Below are 18,276 nucleotides of genomic sequence, written 5' to 3' on the forward strand. Positions count from 1 at the left end.
GAAGTACCTTTGAAGTATCGTCACTTGTAGGAAACGTGACAGCCAATTTGCGCACAGCAAAGTCCCACAAACAGCAATGTGATAATGACTAGATCTGTTTTATGTTTTAGGGATAAATATTGACCAGGACACTGGGGAGAACTGTTCTTCAAAATAGTGCCATGGAATCTTTTAGCTCCACCTGTGAGGGCAGACGGGACCTCAGTTTAATGTCTCATCTGAAAGACGACACCTCCGACAGTGCAGCACTCCCTCAGTTGCACTTTAACGTAGTGATATACTGCTGGTGCGATAATCTTAATTAATTTTTAATTGACCCCATCACTGCAAAGGACTGACCTGCAACTGTTGGGTGTTCTCTCACCGTTCAAGTGAACTTTGTTAAAAAAAAACATTCACCCATGCTATACTGAAATCCTGACAGCATATGAGTGTACAATCGAGTAACTGTTTCCATCTGTGAGAGGGTTTTTGGGGATGTAGGGGATTAAAATCAATGTTCCCTAAAGTAAGGAATAAACAGTTGTGGGAGAGAAGTGCATGATAGAATAACCATACATGAACTCTGCATGGAGCTGGACTGATTGTCATTATAACACGTATCCTAACTCGGACTAAGTCCTGTTCACCCATTGCCCCTATGGTCACTGATCTACATTGGCTCCCAGTCTGGCGATACCTTGATTTTAAAATTCTCATCCTTGTTTTCAAATTCCTTTATGGCCTCGCCCCAACCTATCTTTTTAACCCACTACAACCCTTTCAGGCCTCTTTGCTCCTCCAATTCTGACCTCTTGCGTATCCCTGATTTTCATCGCTCCACCATTGGCGGCCGTGCCTTCAGCTGCCTAGACCCTAAACGCTGGAATTTTCTCCTTAAACCTCTCCGCCTCTCACTCTTTTCCTTTAAGACGCTTCTTGAAGTCTACCTCTTTGATCAAGCTTTTGGTCACCTGTCCTAATATCTCGTGGTTCATTGTCAAATTTTGTTCGATAATGCTCCTGTGAAGCACATTGGGACATTTTACTATGTTAAATGGTGCTATATAAATGCAAGTTGTTGTCTGACCTTTTCTTGCTCTGCATTTTCTTACGTTTAATCAAAGCTCTGTTTTTGCAGTCATGGACAGATCTTCAGTTGATATGTGTTTTTTTTTCCTTCAAGCATTTGGAGCACAATTAGCTGCAATGCATCAACAGAGGTATGGAATAAATTTATTAACTTTTTACACAGTGAATCATAAGGTACTGCTTAGCACTGTATGAATCATGTAATTTCATGTAGCTAGTGTTACTTGACTTAATATAGTTTTTTTTAAAAGTACTGTGTAATGTAACACCATAGCTACATAGGGTAAGGATGTGGAATTGTAATGGGTCCCAGCCAACCCTGTTTCTAAACTTTTATATAAATACAGGTTTGAGGCTTGTCTAACATTGGCAATATGTAACTCGTCGATTGCCTGTGGCATTACACATGGAGAATCAAGACCAAGTGTAGTCGTCAGGTCAAGTGGAGTTAGAGAGAAGGACATAATTGAACCAGGGCACATGGACATAGTTCAGTGCCTATTTTAAATATTTAAAAATGTGTGTGTAAGTATACACACTAACAAAGCAGTGCATTTGTTCCATTGGGTTGCCTAGAAGTGACAGAACTTTTATTTCTGTGGCTGTCCTGTCCTGCAATAGGAAACACCAATGCATGATCTTTTTAACAAATTAACAAAATTAGCTAATAGGTTGGTCTAAAACTAACAATGGTTTAAGCGATGTTATTGGGCAATATTTCTGTCATAAGGAGCTATTTTGGTGAATAGTCCAGTTGTGTAATTGTATTGTCATAGTTAAGATTAATTGACTCCAGAAAAGGGTTTTAAAAATAAGTTCCTAAGTAAAATGTTGCAGAACAACAATAAATTTTTTCTCTTTTTTGGCTAAAACGGGGCAGCTGCTGGTACCTTGCCCAAATGACACTCCTTCACATGTGAGCCAAGAGTGTTGGCAAGCTACATCACGGCTGAGTCAAATTCTCCCCTGAATGACATCTACATATGCTCACTTTCCTGTACCAGCCACTGGGTAACACTAAGGTAACACTGGGTACCAGTCACTAAGCTAACACTGTATAAACTGGATGGAGTAAAGCTGAGATATTCCTGATCTCTGTGGCTCACTTACTCAATGCCATAAACAAATTGAGTAATTAGGGAAGCAACTAATCTTTTAATAAAATGATACTGGATGAGAACTATATGTAGAATGACTGCTGTGGAACAGAATGGAGAGCAACTAAATTTTGTAGGGAACATTGGTGTTGGCTAATTTCTGAACTTTTTAAAATTTAGGTCAATTGCAACAGAGGAGTACAAAGTGCCTGATGGTATGGTTGGATTTAGTAAGTAAATGTATTAAAAAATATATTTTTTATTTTGGATTTGTATCCACATGTATGCTGATGACACTCCTCTCAACCCCTCCTCTGCTATCAGCCTGCTTGTCCAACATCCAGTCTTGAATGACCCGCAGTTTCCTTTGGGAAAGACTGAAGCTATCTTTGTCGGCCCTTGCCACAAACTCCATACCCTTGATACTGACGCAATCCACCCCCCCTGCCAGTCTCAGTTTGAAGCAGACTGTTGGCAAACTCTGCATTGTGAGCTGAGCTTCTGACCCCAAATCCTCTCCATCACAACGACTGTCAAATTCCACCTCCGTAAGATCGCCTGCCTCCGCCCATCTGCAGCTGAAGGTCTCGTATGTGCTTTTGTCATCTCCATACCCAACTATTCCAGTCACGTAAGGGGGGGGGGGGGGGGGGAGGAATTTTTGGATAGTTTTCACCAGAGTACAGTCACACCTCAGAGGAAAGCACAGGTACAGGGAGGGGAGAATGTGACTGTTAGTCAGCAGGGTAAAGGGAACCAAGGGGAGATAGAGAAGGAAGTCCCACAGACACAGGTCCTCTCCAACAGGTAAATGTACTTGCTCCCTGTGAGGATAAGGATGCGGGGTGGACAGCCAGAATGCTAACCGTGGCACCATGGAGCAGGAGGCAGTCCGGGGTGGGTGGGGGAGAGCTGAATATAAAGGCTGTAGTCATAGGGGTTTTGATAATTAAGGGGATAGATAGTGCCCTCTGCAGTCACGATCAAGTGTCCAGAAGGGTGTGTTGCCTACATGATGCAAAGGATATCTCGGAGCAGCTGGAGAGGAATTTGTCGTGGTCCATGTTGGGATCAGTGACATAGGAAAGAAAAGGGAGGATGTTCTGCTAAGGGAATACCAGAAGTTAGGAACTAAAGTAAAAAAAACAGGAATTCATTGGTGGTAATCTCGGGGCTACTACCCGAGCCACGTGCTAATTGGCATAGGGATAAACAGATCAGAAAGGTAAATGCATGACTGAAAGACTGGTGTTGGAAGGAGGGGTTCCATTTCATGGGACACTGGCACTAATACTGGGACATGAAGGAGCTGTACCTCTGGGATGTGCTCCACCTGAACCAGAATGGGTCCACTAGTGGAAAGGATAAATAGGGCTGTTGATGGGACTTTAAACTAGTAAAACGGGGGGAGGGATCTTTAAAATAGTAAAAAGGGGGAGGAATCTGGTGAAAAATAAGTCTGAAGATAAAAGAAATAGGAGGTGAGAATAAAGGTCAGATCAAGGTATGGTACAAGGGTAACAAATGGTCAGAGAACAAACAGTTATAGAACTTGAGTACAAACTGACTGTTAAAAATACAGTGAGGGGAACAATTATTAAAAGCAAATTAAATTGCTTTTACAGCAATGTACACAGCATGCAAAACAGAACTTGAGGCAGTAATTCGTAGCGAGGAGCCAGATGTAGTCGGGATAACTGAAACATGGTAATATGAAGAAGAGTACTGGCAGTTAAGTATTTGGAAGGGATAGAGAAGGAAGAAGGTGGGGTGGAGTAGCTATACTAATTAGAGACGACATAATGGCAGTAGAAAAAAGGGACATAAGTACCTTCCAAACCCGCGACCTCTACCACTTAGAAGGACAAGAGCAGCAGGCATATGGGAACAACACCACCCGCACGTTCCCCTTCAAGTCACACACCATCCCGACTTGGAAATATATCGCCGTTCCTTCATCGTCGCTGGGTCAAGATCCTGGAACTCCCTACCTAACAGCACTGAGGGAGAACCTTCACCACACGGACTGCAGCGGTTCAAGAAGGCGGCTCACCACCACCTTCTCCAGGGCAATTAGGGATGGGTAATAAATGCCGGCCTCGCCAGCGATGCCCACATCCCATGAACGAATAAAAAAAACATTAAGATAGAAACAGAATCCAAATGGATTGAGACAAAGGATAAAATGGGATTGATCATGTTAATGGGCATATTCTTCAGACCACCTAATAGTGGAAGGGAAGTGGAGGAAGAAATATGTAGGCAAGTGTATGAAATGAGTAAAAACATCGAATAATAATCATGGGAGATTTCAACTACTCCCAAATAAACCAGCAAGAGGAGATAGGGGAATTGAGTTTTTTTAGTGTGTACATGACTCCTTTCTTACCCAGTATGTGAGAAGCCCAAGAAGAGAGGAATCCAGAAATAAACCAGAGCAGATAAGAGAAGTAAGCATAGGGGAACATCTAGACAATAGCGATCATAACATAATATGGTTTCAAATAATGATTGAGAAAGACGTGAGTAAGACGAAGACCACAGTAATAGATTGGAAAACAAATTTTATGGGGATGAGTGTGGAACTAGGGAATGTAAACTGGGGGAAAGAATTTTGACAGACCTAGAACAGCAATGGGAAATATTTAAAACAGTGATCAATACAGTTCAGGAAAAATATGTTCCTCTTTTTAAAAACAAACAAACAAACTAGCCAATAATGAAACACCATGGATGAATAAAAAAATACAGGTAAAATTGAAACTTTAAAAAGAGGCACACTCTTAAGTATATAGACAATAAAGGAGAGGATGACAAGGAAAGATGTCAAAAAATCAATTAGGAAAGCAAAGAGGAACTACTGAATTAAATTAACCCAGGAATATAAAAAGATAAATAACAAAATAAAAATCAGAATAGGGATAGGTCCACTAAGGGATGCACAAGATAAACTCACAGGTGATGACAGCAAAATGGCAGAAATATTGAATCATTACTTTGCCTCAGTATTTACCAGGGCATCTTAACGAGGTGGGCATGACATTAGAAAAGATGATCAAAACGGGTATAATGACATTTAAGATGGAAAGGGGGGAGATAGTTGATGAACTGATCAAACTTAGAGAGGATAAAACCCCTGATCCAGATGGATTGCATCTGTGCATTTTAAAAGAAGTTAGGAAAGAGATAGCGGAGGCACCATTACATGTATATAAAAATTCATTTGAAAAGAGAATAGTGGCAGAGGACTGACGGACAGCTAATGTAATTCCTATATTTAAAAAGGGCGATCGAACAAGTCCAGGGAACTATAAACCAATTAGCTTAACGTCGATGGTGGGAAAGATAATAGAATCTTTACTCAAAGATGTGATGGAAGAACATCTAGAAAACAAAAATATAATAGCACGGATTTCAGAAGGGAAAGTCATGCTTGACCAACATTATTGAATTCTTTGAAGAAGTAACAGAGTAGACAAGGGTAATGTAGTGGATGTAACATCTGGATTTTTAAAAGGCCTTTGATAAGGTACCTCATTGTTGACTCATGACTATGGTCAGAGCATGTGGAGTCGGGACAAGTAGAATGGATCGCAAACTGGCTACTAAACAAAACGTCGGGGTTAAAGGTTACTACTCAGACTGGCAGAAGGTGGGAAGTGGTGTTCCACAGCGATCAGTGCTGGGACTGTTCACAATTTACATTAACGATTTGAACTCGATAGTCGGATGGACAATTTCAAAATTTGCGGATGACACAAAATTGGGGGATGTAGTTAATAAAAAGGAATGTTAAAATGCAAGAAGATGTTATTAATCTTGCAGAATGGGCATGTAATTGGGAAACAAATTTCAGTGTGAGATGGTACATTTTGGTAGGAAGAATAAAGAGGCCACATATTGCTTGGATAATTTAAATGGGATAGAGGAGCAAAGAGACCTCGGGGTACAGATACACAAATCACTAAAAGCACCGACGCAGGTCAATGAGGCCATAAAAAAAGGCAAACCAAGCACTGGGGTTCATTTCTGGAGGGATAGAATTGAAAAGCAGAAAAGCTATGTTAAACTTGTATGGAATCTTGGTTAGACCACACTTGGAATGCTGTGCACAGTTTTGGTCTCCATATTGTGGAAAGACTATAGCAACATTGGAGAAGGTGCAAAAAAGATCTACAGGGATATGATACCTTAACAGGAAAGGCTAAACATGTTGGGGCTCTTTTCTATAGAAAAATGAAGGCTGAGGGATGACCTGATAGAGGTTGTTAAGATAATGAAAGGGTTTGATAGGGTCGCCGTAGAGAAAATGTTTCCACTTGTGGGGAGTCCAAAACTAGAGGTCATAAATATAAAATAGTCACTAATAAATCCAATAGGGAATTCAGGAGAAACTACTTTACCCGATGAGTGGTAAGAATGTGGAAAGAGCTACCAGAGGAGTAGTTGAGGCAAATAGTATAGATGCATTTAAGGGGAAGTTAGACAAGCACACGAAGGAGAAAGGAATAGATGGGTATGCTGATAGGGGTAGATGAAGTAGGGAGGGAGGAGGCTTTTGTAGAGCATAAATGCCAGCAAAGACCAGTTGGGCCTCTTTCTGTGCTGTAGACGCAAAATAATTCTTTTCCGGCTGGCCGGCCATCTTTCCCCCTCTAAACTGCAGCTCGTCCAAGACTCTGCTGCCCATATCCTATCCTGCACCAAGTCCTTCACACTTCTGTCCTCGCTGACCTATAGTGGCCCCTGCCTTTCCCCCAAACGTCCTGAATTTAAAATTCTAGTCATTGACCATGCCAATGCCCACCCCAACTCAAGCTCTTCCTCTGCTTCTCCCTACCATTGTTGGCTGTGCTTTGAGCTGCTTAGACCTCATGCTCTGGAATTCCCTTGCTAAACCACTCTCTACCTTCCTCTTCACATCAGTCACCTCCCCTTAAGACCCTCCTTAAAAACCGCCTCTGAAGCTTTTAGCGACCCCACCTGATATCTCCTACTTGGGCTTAGTATCCATTTTTTGATCATACCTCTGGGAATTGCTTTTGGGGTGTTTTTTCTACATTGAATAAATGCAAGTTGATACAAATTTTAGATTCTTAAATGCTGCACTGTTTGAAACAAGTAGTTTTGTTTACATATGCAGGCAGTTTGCCATTTCAAATAACCTGTATGCCTGGGAGATATTTCTCCACACCTCCCCACTTTTCCATTTTCTTGCACTTCCCCTTGAAGACTTCGCTTGCCGCTGGTGTGCAATTTTATGGGTGCCAGTTGCCCTCTTCCACCACCTTGTCCAAATCGCCACTCTGAAAGCAGGAGCAACAAGGGTTGGTAGCTGCGCCAAATCACAACCAACTCTTGGACCATCCTTTCCTGACATGCACGCACACCCAGTTTCAGGAGGATTCACTAGAACTGAGTGAGTGATATCAGTTTACTCAGTGCAGACAATCAAACCTCTATTCTGGGTGAGGCCTCGACTCTCCCAGATTGACTAGATTTTAATCTAAAGTATGTTACTTCCTTCAACAGAATTCGTTTATAAAAATTGCTTGGTAGAAATTTGCAATATGTTAACAGGAGTGTTGAACTATAGTATAAAAGCATTAGGGCCAGATTGGTCTGTTTTGTCAGTAAGATTATTCTGTCTGGTTGTGAGTCAATGCAGACATGTTAGCACTGGTCCATTGTTAGAAAATAGTAGAAGTTTCAGTAGTTCATACTACCCTCTACTATGTGTCTCGTTCTGAAATGTATGCAGTCAGTGAGAAAATCAGTCTCCTACCTCACCCCTGTTTCATTCCTTCTTGAAATTTGAAGTAGGGGGCCGTGTCTTTTTTCTTTTGCGCACTCATTTGTCCTGTTCCTTCACCCCTCCCCCCCCCAGTCTTTCCTTCTCATCTCTGTCTTTGTCCACTCCTTCCTCTCTTTGGCCTCCACTCAGTTTTTTCCCTACCTTCTTTCTGCCTCCTCACCCCCCACCCCCAATCCAATCTGTCATCTAGAAATAGTGTTTGCAAACACTGTTTATAACCAAAAGTTCTATGGATAGCTCTGGGGTTGGATAGAAAGGGGTAAGAATTGCTGATTTGTTTTGCACAGAATTAATTACAAGCTTGGGAAGGATTGATACTTTTGCAACCTAGTGTATATGGAGAAGGACTGTGTTCACAAGCAAATTTTTGATTGTCTTTGATTTAAAATTGTGTTTTGATGAACTATTGACTCTTAATTCAGGACATAATATTAAAAGTAATGTTCTTTTTTTTAGTAATTGGTAGAGGTGGGGAGCAGATCTCACGTATACAGCAAGAGTCTGGGTGCAAAGTACAGATAGCGCCTGGTAAGATTTTCTTCATCTTTCAATTTATTTTTTGTGATGTTTGTGTCATTTGAATTGAATTAACACTCAATCAGAAGCCTAGTTTTATTATGTGTATTTAGATTTTAAATATAGTTGAGAAGTTGTTTGGTTGTAGTTACCTGTTACTAAGGTATAACTTGGGGGTCTGGGCAAATTGTAATAGAGCACTTTTTAGAGAAACACTATATACATCCATTGGAATTAGGTGAGCAGAGATGGTTAAGAACTAATTCAGGATTTGGACTACAAAGATGTTAGTTACTCCAAACTTGCTAATTTTTGTTCATGTTACTGTGAACTAAGGATTTGATTTAGCTTTCTCCTTGATTGAAACACAATTACCATACTTGTTAACTATATTTGATACCATGGGCTAGTATAAATTAAATGTTACAGCACAGAAATGGGCCATTGGGCCCAACAGGTCTATGCTGATGATTATGCTACACACAAGCCTCATCCCACCGTACTTCATCTCGCCCTGTCAACACATCCTTCTATCGCTTTCTCCCTCGTGTGCTTATCGAGCTTCCCCTTAAATGCATCTATGCTATCTGCCTCACCCACTCCATGTGGTAGTGGAGTTCCACATTCTCACCACTCTGAGCAAAGAAGTTTCTCCTGAATTCCTTATTGGATTTATTAATGACTATCTTATATTTATGGCCCCTAATTTTGGACTCTGCTACAAGTGGAATCATCATCTCTACATCTACCCTATCAAACCCTTCATAATTTTAAAGACCTCTATGAGGTAACCTCTCCGCCTTCTCTTCTCTGGAGAAAAGAGCCCCAGCCGGTTCAATCTTTTTTGATAGTTGCACCCTCTCTGTTCTGGTATCATCCTTATGAATCTTTTTTGCATTTTCTCTAGTGCTTCTAAATCCTTTTTGTAATATGGAGACCAGAACTGTGCACAGTACTCTCCAAGGTTCTATACAAATTTGACAGAACTTCTCTGCTTTTGAATTCTGTTCCTTTGGAAATGAACCCCAGTGCTTTGTTTGCACTTTTTATGGCTTTGTTGAGCTGCGTTGCTATTTTTAATGATTTGTGAATCTGTACCCCATGATCCCTTTCTGCCACTATCTCATTTGCACTCTTACTTTCCAAGCTGTAGATGGCCTCCTTATTCCTCCTACCAAAATGCACCAACTCATACTTGTCCATATTGAAATTAATTTGCCATTTACAAGCCCATTCTGCAAGTTTGTTAATGTCTTGTATTTTGTTGCCGTCTTCCTCAGTATTAACTCTTCTCCCCAATTTGGTGTCATCCCCAAATTTTGATGATGTACTTCCGATTCCTGAGTCAAAATAATTTATGTAAATGATGAACAGTGATCCCAGCACCGATTTCTGTGAAACACTACCTCCCACCTTACGCCGGTCGGTCTAAGTAACTACTGTTAACCCCTACTTTCTGTTTTCTAGCCAGTTTGCTATCTGTTCTGTTCTGCTACTAGTCCCTTGACTCCACATGCTCTGACCTTATGTAAATTTCATTTTCAGACAGTGGTGGTTTACCAGAAAGATCCTGCATGTTGACAGGAAGTCCTGATTCCATTCTGTAAGTGTACTTAGATATTCAGTGATTTCCATATAGTGCTTACCATAATGCCATGATAACCTCTGGAGCAATTATAACTGCATGGTGTTCAATTGTGTGTATGCATGGTTTATGCAGTAGCAGTCCAGTTAACTAAAATTCTTCAGCTACCTCACCGATCTTATATTCGAGTTTCATTCTGGATTGGGATGTAATTTAGACGTATGAAGATTTTTCTTTCCTCCTCTCTTTCTCCCCCACCCCCTCCACCATCCTCATTCCTGGGGACACTTAAAGCACCGCCTTTTTAATGCATTTGATGTTCCAGGGCTGCCAAGAGGCTACTTGATCAAATAGTTGAAAGGGGCCGAATTGGTCCAGGTACACATCATGGGGATGGACCAGGTACTGCAGTGCAGGAGATCATGATTCCTGCAAGCAAGGCTGGGCTTGTTATTGGAAAAGGTGGAGAAACAATCAAGCAATTGCAGGTAAGAGTTATGTTTACTGATGTTGCTTTGTTTCGTAATGCTGAGACCTGGTACTTAAAGAAACTTGCAAAGGTGGGAACATGGAGTTGTTTTGTTGCAAAATAGGAACGCGCTGGAGTCAAGATGGTGATGATTCAAGATGGACCTCAGCCAACAGGAACAGACAAACCCCTCCGCATAACAGGAGATCCATACAAAGTACAGGTAGGATGCAACATTTTTCCCTAACTTTTTTTTTTTAAGTGTTAGTATTACCAACGACTGGAAAATATGAACACGAGTTTAAATCTTCTTCTATTGTGTGCTTTAGCAAGCCAAGGACATGGTGATGGATCTAATTCGTGACAGAGACCAAGGTGGTTTTAGAGAGCAACGTAATGAGTATGGATCCCGTTTGGGAGGAAGTAACGAAGCATTGGATGTAAGTACAAGACGTACTGACCAAGCAAAATGGGTTGAAGGTTGGACACCTTTTCCCGAGCCTGCATTCCATGCAACAGAGTTACTGAGCTTCATTGATCACGTTAATTTGGTTGGCTTGTATTTAATTTTTACTGTATTGACAAGTTTGATGCATTGTTTTTACAGGCAAACTTGGGCAATGTTATTTATAATCATTATTTGCCTTGTCCATAGGGTCTCTTTGTTGTAGTGCATACTAATTATGTTTTCTGTTAGGTCCCCGTACCTCGATTTGCTGTTGGTATTGTAATAGGGAGAAGTGGAGAAATGATTAAGAAGATACAGAACGATGCTGGTGTGAGGATTCAGTTCAAACCAGGTGAACTTAATACAACCTAACAGTTCTGCAATTGAGTAAATTAGATTTTATGCCACGTCTTGTTGAATTTCCCCCCTAAAAAAAATCGTCACTTTTTTTTATCTCAAGATGATGGGACGAGTCCAGAAAGAATAGCTCAAATCCTGGGCCCTCCAGACAGATGTCAGCACGCTGCAGAAATACTTACAGACCTCTTGCGTAGTGTGGAGGTTAGGTTACAAATGCTTTCTTTTTAAGCATGCTGATTGAATGTCAAGAGTGTTTGACTGGAGCTTACATTGCTGTTTACCTATATTGTGTTGAATGTTGAAAGCAGCTAAGAAATGTCTTTCATGATGCTCATCATTTGGGGGCATTCTGTAAATGGTAGTTCAGAAGTTTTTTCACCCCCACTTTTAGGCTGGCATGCCTCCTGGTCCTGGTGGTCCTGGACCTGGCAGAGGAAGAGGGAGAGGCCAAGGGAACTGGAATATGGGCCCTCCTGGTGGACTTCAAGAGTTCACTTTCACAGTACCCAGTAGCAAGACTGGCATAATCATCGGCAAAGGTAATGTGTTATAGTGAAGAGTTGCTCTCAATTCAGTTCCAGTTTTGTATTACACAAAAAAAAATTACACCGTTTTAAAGATAGCTTTGATCATCTCCTGTTTTACAGAATTGCTTGAATGAAGCTAGCTTTTTCTAATTACATTGCATAGTATTACATAGTATCTACAACTCAATCAGGCCATTCAGCCCAACAGGCCTGTGCTGGTGTTTATGTTCCATATGAGCCTCCTCCCACCTAACTTCATCTCACCCTGTCAACATATTGTTCTATTCCTTTCTCCTTTATGTACTTATCTAGTGCCCCCTTAAATGCATCTATGCTATTTACCTCAACCACTCCATATGGGAGCAAGTTCCACATTCTAACCACTCTCACGCATTGATTTAGATGGTCCTGACTTGGAGAGAGGAGGGAAATGGGCCATGTTATAAGTTGACTAGAAATAGTCTAGTGACAAAAAATTCTGGTCTGGCTAAGAATGCTGGCTATTTTGGGAGTTAAATTGGTGAATACCTACACAGAATATTCTCTGGTGGTTTGCAACTAAAATGTGAACATTTAGATATAGATATTGTTGGAATCTGACACAGACAGTTGATTGTCCTTCAGGCGTTCATTGCCCTTGACTTGGGGTGGGGGGGGGTGGGAGCTGGGGAGGAGGTATTCATGAGAGACCTTCAATACATTGTCCAAGCACAGTTCAAGGTATGTTGAATAAGGGGTAGTAATTGACTGCATTTGTAGAGATGTCTGGAAGTTAGGTATCTTGCTACTTCAAAAAAAAGGATGGATTCTTGGTGGAACAGCAGGTTAGCATACTGGCCTTTCACCAGGGTTAGGGAGTCTTTCCTTTTAGCTGTGAGGGTTCTACGTGAAGTCAGTTTGGATAGTCAGAAACCTGTTCCCAGTAAATAATAGGCCCACAGTCATAAAACTGTCTTTAATTTGACACTGAATAGCCTATGGCTGGTGTGTGTAATGGGACATTTTACACTAGTCCATTGAGCTGGGAGGAGAGAAAAGATGGCCCTTTGAAGTTAGGGTGAAGACAGATAAATGGGGGGAAAGTGTAAGGGACTTTCCTGTGTGTTTAACCTCTGTTATATCTGACCTTGGGAGTGCTTGTAGCTGACAGGGTTGCCTAAAATGGCGAAGCATTCAATTTCCCAAGCACCGGTGTTTCCTCGGCTTTGACTAAAAAAATGTAAAAGTACAATATTTAATTTAGTTTACTATCTGTGGTTTAACCAAATTGTACAACTGTGAATGACATGCTTGTTTGAAAGCCTAATGCAAGTTTTCTTTTTCAAATTCTGTTTGGCGCTCTGCTTTAGGTGGTGAGACTGTAAAGGCAATTAGTCAACAGTCAGGAGCACGGATAGAACTTCAGAGAAACCCGCCTCCGAATGCTGATCCCAACTTTAAAATGTTCATTATTCGTGGATCAGCTCAGCAGATTGATTATGCTAGGCAACTTATTGAAGAGAAGATTGGGGTAAGCTCTTAATGCAGTGATTAAATAAGGTATTTTTGTGAGACAAATCAAACTTTTAAGATGAAGCTTACTGAGGTAATGTTTTTAGGGGGCTTTTGAAAGCAAAGTGGCATGGAGAAGTAGTTTTGATGGGGGGAGGGGCGGGCGTGGTGTGTTGTAGAGTAGTGTTGTCCAATTGAAATCGCTGACTAGCCACAAGCATAGCTATGGGAATGCCGTTGGCCACATGCACTAATTTTAGTAGAAAACGGCATACACACAATACAGGTAAATGTATGTTATGTGCATATTTATTTAACAAGCATCTACTACCATTCAGTGCCAAACTTTGCAGTTTTTCTCTTTCAAAGTTTGGAATTCTGGCATGAATTTATCAGACACAGCAAATCTTCGTGCAGCTTCTAGACTTTTGTCCAGTAGTTGCGAGCTGTACTTTGACAATCAGCGAAGGCTGAGACTGTTGACTTGCCCATTGAGACCCGGCCCCTGCTCTCTCTCTCGCCCATGGTGAGATGCTGCTTGACCTTCGATGCAACGTGCCCTGTTATTGATTCGGCATGTTTTCTTTTGGCCTGGAGCAGTTATTCCGATTGGTTGAGCTGACCATGATGGCAGCTCTCCTCTCCATACAATGTTGCTGGTGTTATACGTGGTGCTGAAGTCTGCCGCTTTCACCTGTCACAGCACAGTTTTTTTTTTGCAGATAACCAAATAAGCAGTAACCAAGGAAGTAACGCGCGCACAGTGATTGAAAAATACTTGCAGACTCTGCTTTTCGTCTGGCCATTTTACCAACAAAAGCACGAAAAGGTTAAAGTACACATGCAGAAACCGTGCGTTTGAGTAATAAGATCACTTGCCCACCGGTGTCTTACTGATTGCATTTTACTATTAGTAAATAAAATCAGCCACATCTGGATTTCCAATTATCCAGTTGGCTAGTGGCTAACGTATTGGACAATACTGTTGGAGAGGGTGGGATGTAATAGTTGAATGCCCTGTCCCCAGGGGTGCAGTGGAAGAGCTGGGAAACAAATAGTAATCCACAGAGAGATGGAGGGGGTGGTGACATTACCAAAGTAGGGTGAGAAGTTGCAAATAAGGATCTTGATGGCTGCTGTGTATGGAATGTACCAAACAAGGAATGTTAGTGAGATCTTTTGGTGGGGGATGGGAAAGATTAATTAAATTTGGCTAGTGATGTATCATGGATGGCTATCATCTCCTGGAGCTTGTTTGATTGTCATAGGTAGACAGGGAGGGATGTCCTGTAGTTTGCCCTATGTTTGTTTCCCCAGGAAGTAGCACTGTTAGTGATTGGGGTGGGTGGTGTTTGAGGTTGTGCCGTCCAACAGATGGGGTGAGCATTAATGGGCCCAATAGTCTTTCTTTTCTCACTCTTTCAGCACAAGCACGGTTTTCTAACACTGGATGGTATAACAGTAATTCATAACTCCCAGTATGACAACATGGTGATTAAATCAGCTAGCTAAACGCATTGCTAATTCTAAGGTAGCTACTGTAAAACCATTAACTCATCAAAAAGCAAATGCAGATTGTAGTCTTTAATCTCTCCATTGGTGCCACAAGCCAAAGCAAGGGGTAGTGTTGCAATTTGAAAAGATTAAATTTGTAGCTTTTTAAATGAACACTGTTATGTAAATAAGCTTGTTTTCCTTTTTATGATGCAATGCCACTAGGATAATTTAGAATGTAAAGCCTTATCTACTTATGCATTGAAATGATGGTCTTGAGCATTGTCACTTGGTCTGAAAATTGCATCGAGGGGAGAATAATTTTTAGAAGCCTTTTTAAAACAAAAAGACTTTTAATGTAGTTGAAGTCAGATTGAGAATAATCATGCGTTGTCTTTTTCTTGTGGGATAACAATCTGTTCTTTTTTCAGGAACTTCCCTATTTGTATGCCTGTTTATATTTCACACGATATATGTTTGTGTATTTAGGCTCCTACTGGTCCTCCTGGGCCACCTGGTCCCCACGGTCCCCATGGTCCACACGGCCCTCCTGGTCCTCATGGGCCCCCTGGTCCTCCAGGTCCTGGAACTCCTATGGGACCTTATAATCCAGGGCCCTATAATCCAGGGCCGCCTGGCCCTCCTCAACAGTAAGTAATCTGATTTAAATAGCACAATTGTTTCAAACTTGACTACAGAGTAAGGTATGTAGTATGTTACCATTATTTAATCTCTTAACTTCTGCAGTGGTCCACCAGCACAGTATGCTCCACAAGGATGGGGGAATGCCTATCAGCCCTGGCAACAACAGGGCCAACCAGATACAAGTAAGACACAACTCCTTTCTTAACTTTCTGCATCACAACTTTTAAAAGCAATCCACATAGCTCCCCAGTGGCTCAGTTGGTAAAGGCAGCATGTAATTGGGCCATACAGACCCGCAGGGCCCAGGTTTGATTCCTGGTCTATGCTGAGTTAGCTGATCTCAGCCGGGATGGAGATATAGAGTGCTACATTTGGCCTTGGTGCTCGCAGGGAGGAGGGGGTGGGGGGAGGCAGAAATCATCTAGGGTTCCCACTCCTTACTGCTGTTTAGTGACACCTGCCGCAGAAGTGGGTATGTGTCGGCATCAGTTGAGGTCAGGGTCGGCTTTGACTGGGATGCCCTCCACAGTTGAATAGTCTGACAACATTTGCACTGTTTAGGCTGACACATGCAGAATGGCCACTTGGGTGGGATACTGGAGGGTATCTTGCGCTTGTGGAATCTTACCCCAGCAGGAGTGAACACCTTCAGGAGAGGAAGAGGGAAAGAAAAGTGATCCACTGACCTTGCTATAATACTGTAATGTATTAAATAACTTGAACATTTTTATCTACAGTGTTTGAATGCCAGCAGTAATAAAATATTTTTAATCTATTGTAGATAAAGCTGGAGATGCAAATACAGCTGCATGGGCAGCATATTACGCTCAGTATTATCAGCAACAAGCACAGCAGCCACCTGCAGCTTCAAGCACTGGTCAGGGCAATACCCAAAATTCTGGACAGGGTAAATCATCGGGTATTTTTATTAGATCTTCTGGCTACACTGACAGAGAAAGTTAATTGCTGCAGTTTTTAAGAACTTTGAGAACTAAGCTTGCATCTTACCCAAAAAAAAAAAAATTTCATAAGCTCTGACTTCTTTTGGAAAACAGTATTAGCTGTTATATTATTCTCGTTTCTTAATCAGTGGCATTATGTGCCTAAATCACTTTACACAAAGAGGGTTAGAAAAGCTCTTCTCGATTAGTCTAGCAGCTTTTGGGTTTTCCTAATGTTACAAACTGCCTTCTCCTTCTCTTCCCTCCGTGGGAATTGACAGCCACAGTGTTAATGTGATAATCATGGTGTTGTGTTTTTGCCAACAGGTGATCCAAACCAACCGAGTGCAGCCCAGAACCCTCAGACTGATTATACCAAGGCCTGGGAAGAATATTATAAGAAATTAGGTAAGTACATTAGGTTGCCTTGTTGAAACTTAAAAGACTGATGGAAGGAGATGCACAAAAGACGAGAGAAAAAGCTGGAAGTGCAGGAATCCTCGCCAAAGCTCAACCCTGCTCATTGTTAAAAGTTTTAGTAGTGTATCAAATCCATATTTCACTGTGATATAGTAAGGCTTATTGACAGATTGCGGAGAAACCACGTTTCTTTCCAGACTCAGTACAATTTAAAATTGTGTAAGCCCATGAACAACACGATGGCCTTGTCCATGCCACACTTTATTCAGCAACTGGGGTGTTACCGGAGATTACCAGGATCAAATCTGTGATCTCTGCTTCTCATAGCAGTTCAAAAGAAAATCCAGTTGCAATAGGAATAGTAGGAAGATGTCATAAAAATTGTGAGCCTTTATGTTCAAACACATTGATTATACATTCCAGTCTAATATGTAGGTAATAGAAACTGCAAATTCAAAGCTATTTTTGAGCAGTTTTGATGTAAATTGTAGCACTCATTGTTACAGTCAATCTTCAGATATGGATATTCTGAAGAATTAATGGAATTTTAAGTAGCCCTCTTTTTTTAAAGAAATTATTGGGTAATGAAGTCAAGAGTTTCAGACTCAGCTGGACCCAATGAATGAATGAATTCTGCATGTTTAGTTGGAATGTGTTATTTTAAAGACTCAAATTATCTCAATATTTTCTGCACATTTTTCACTTAATTATAAGATTTTTTTTCGTAAAAATGTTACCCATGTTTTTGCATAGGTCAACAGGGACAACCACAAGGAGCCCAGCAGGATTACACCAAGGCTTGGGAGGAATACTACAAGAAGCAAAGTATGTAATTCTCTGTAAAGTGTGATTCAATTAAGTTTACATCATCTGAATTTTGTCAGTGATTCAGTGCTGCTTGTTATTGTTTCAGGTCAGGCAGCTCAAGCTTCTGGTACGGCAGCTCAGCCAGGTGGCCAGCCGGACTACAGTGCTGCGTGGGCTGAGTATTACAGGCAGCAAGCGGCTTACTACAGTCAGACAAACTCCCAGGGAATTCCCCAGCACCTGCCAGCACAGCAACCCCCACAGGTAAATACCAGTAAAAGGAAGAAGGGTACTTTAGGACCACGATTGAGTCTTGTTTTTGATTCGGCATACAGAAATCTTGATATATTCCTATTGGTAACTTCTTTGAGGCTCATAGATAAGTTGCTCAGAGTGGTGAAATTAAGATAGTATGATGTGCAGAACATACTGTATATTGACACACCTACAATGGGCCACTTTCTCTAATTTTAATACATAGTTAACTTTTGAGAAACTCATTTGAAGAGTGTTGAATGGCATGTTATTTGAATGGCTGTTCTTACTGAAAGTTTCCCCCCACCCCCCCCAAAACCAGGCTATGCGAAAAG

At 41.3% G+C, this 18,276-nt stretch overlaps 1 protein-coding gene across 6 annotated transcripts in view; it reads left to right on the plus strand.

The window, feature by feature from the left end:
- Positions 1–18,276, plus strand: part of fubp1 (far upstream element (FUSE) binding protein 1) — a 42,649-nt gene that overhangs the window by 11,566 nt on the left and 12,807 nt on the right. For 4 of the 6 annotated variants that reach the window (XR_010963820.1, XR_010963822.1, XR_010963821.1 and 1 more), the window contains exons 4-20: positions 1,166–1,202; positions 2,349–2,398; positions 8,440–8,511; positions 10,045–10,102; positions 10,410–10,572; positions 10,678–10,776; positions 10,883–10,993; positions 11,251–11,353; positions 11,462–11,562; positions 11,753–11,900; positions 13,238–13,398; positions 15,363–15,523; positions 15,621–15,700; positions 16,300–16,425; positions 16,787–16,867; positions 17,633–17,704; positions 17,793–17,950. Coding sequence is in view for 3 of the 6 variants with exons in the window: in XM_067989850.1 (XP_067845951.1) it covers positions 1,166–1,202; positions 2,349–2,398; positions 8,440–8,511; positions 10,045–10,102; positions 10,410–10,572; positions 10,678–10,776; positions 10,883–10,993; positions 11,251–11,353; positions 11,462–11,562; positions 11,753–11,900; positions 13,238–13,398; positions 15,363–15,523; positions 15,621–15,700; positions 16,300–16,425; positions 16,787–16,867; positions 17,633–17,704; positions 17,793–17,950 (1,781 nt within the window). In the remaining 3 variants the exon portion in view is untranslated. The remainder of the gene's footprint in view (positions 1–1,165; positions 1,203–2,348; positions 2,399–8,439; positions 8,512–10,044; positions 10,103–10,409; positions 10,573–10,677; positions 10,777–10,882; positions 10,994–11,250; positions 11,354–11,461; positions 11,563–11,752; positions 11,901–13,237; positions 13,399–15,362; positions 15,524–15,620; positions 15,701–16,299; positions 16,426–16,786; positions 16,868–17,632; positions 17,705–17,792; positions 17,951–18,276) is intronic. The other 2 variants (XM_067989852.1, XM_067989851.1) reach the window with 2 other exon arrangements.

This window comes from Heptranchias perlo, chromosome 9, assembly GCF_035084215.1.
Source record: "Heptranchias perlo isolate sHepPer1 chromosome 9, sHepPer1.hap1, whole genome shotgun sequence".
Lineage (NCBI taxonomy): Eukaryota > Metazoa > Chordata > Chondrichthyes > Hexanchiformes > Hexanchidae > Heptranchias > Heptranchias perlo.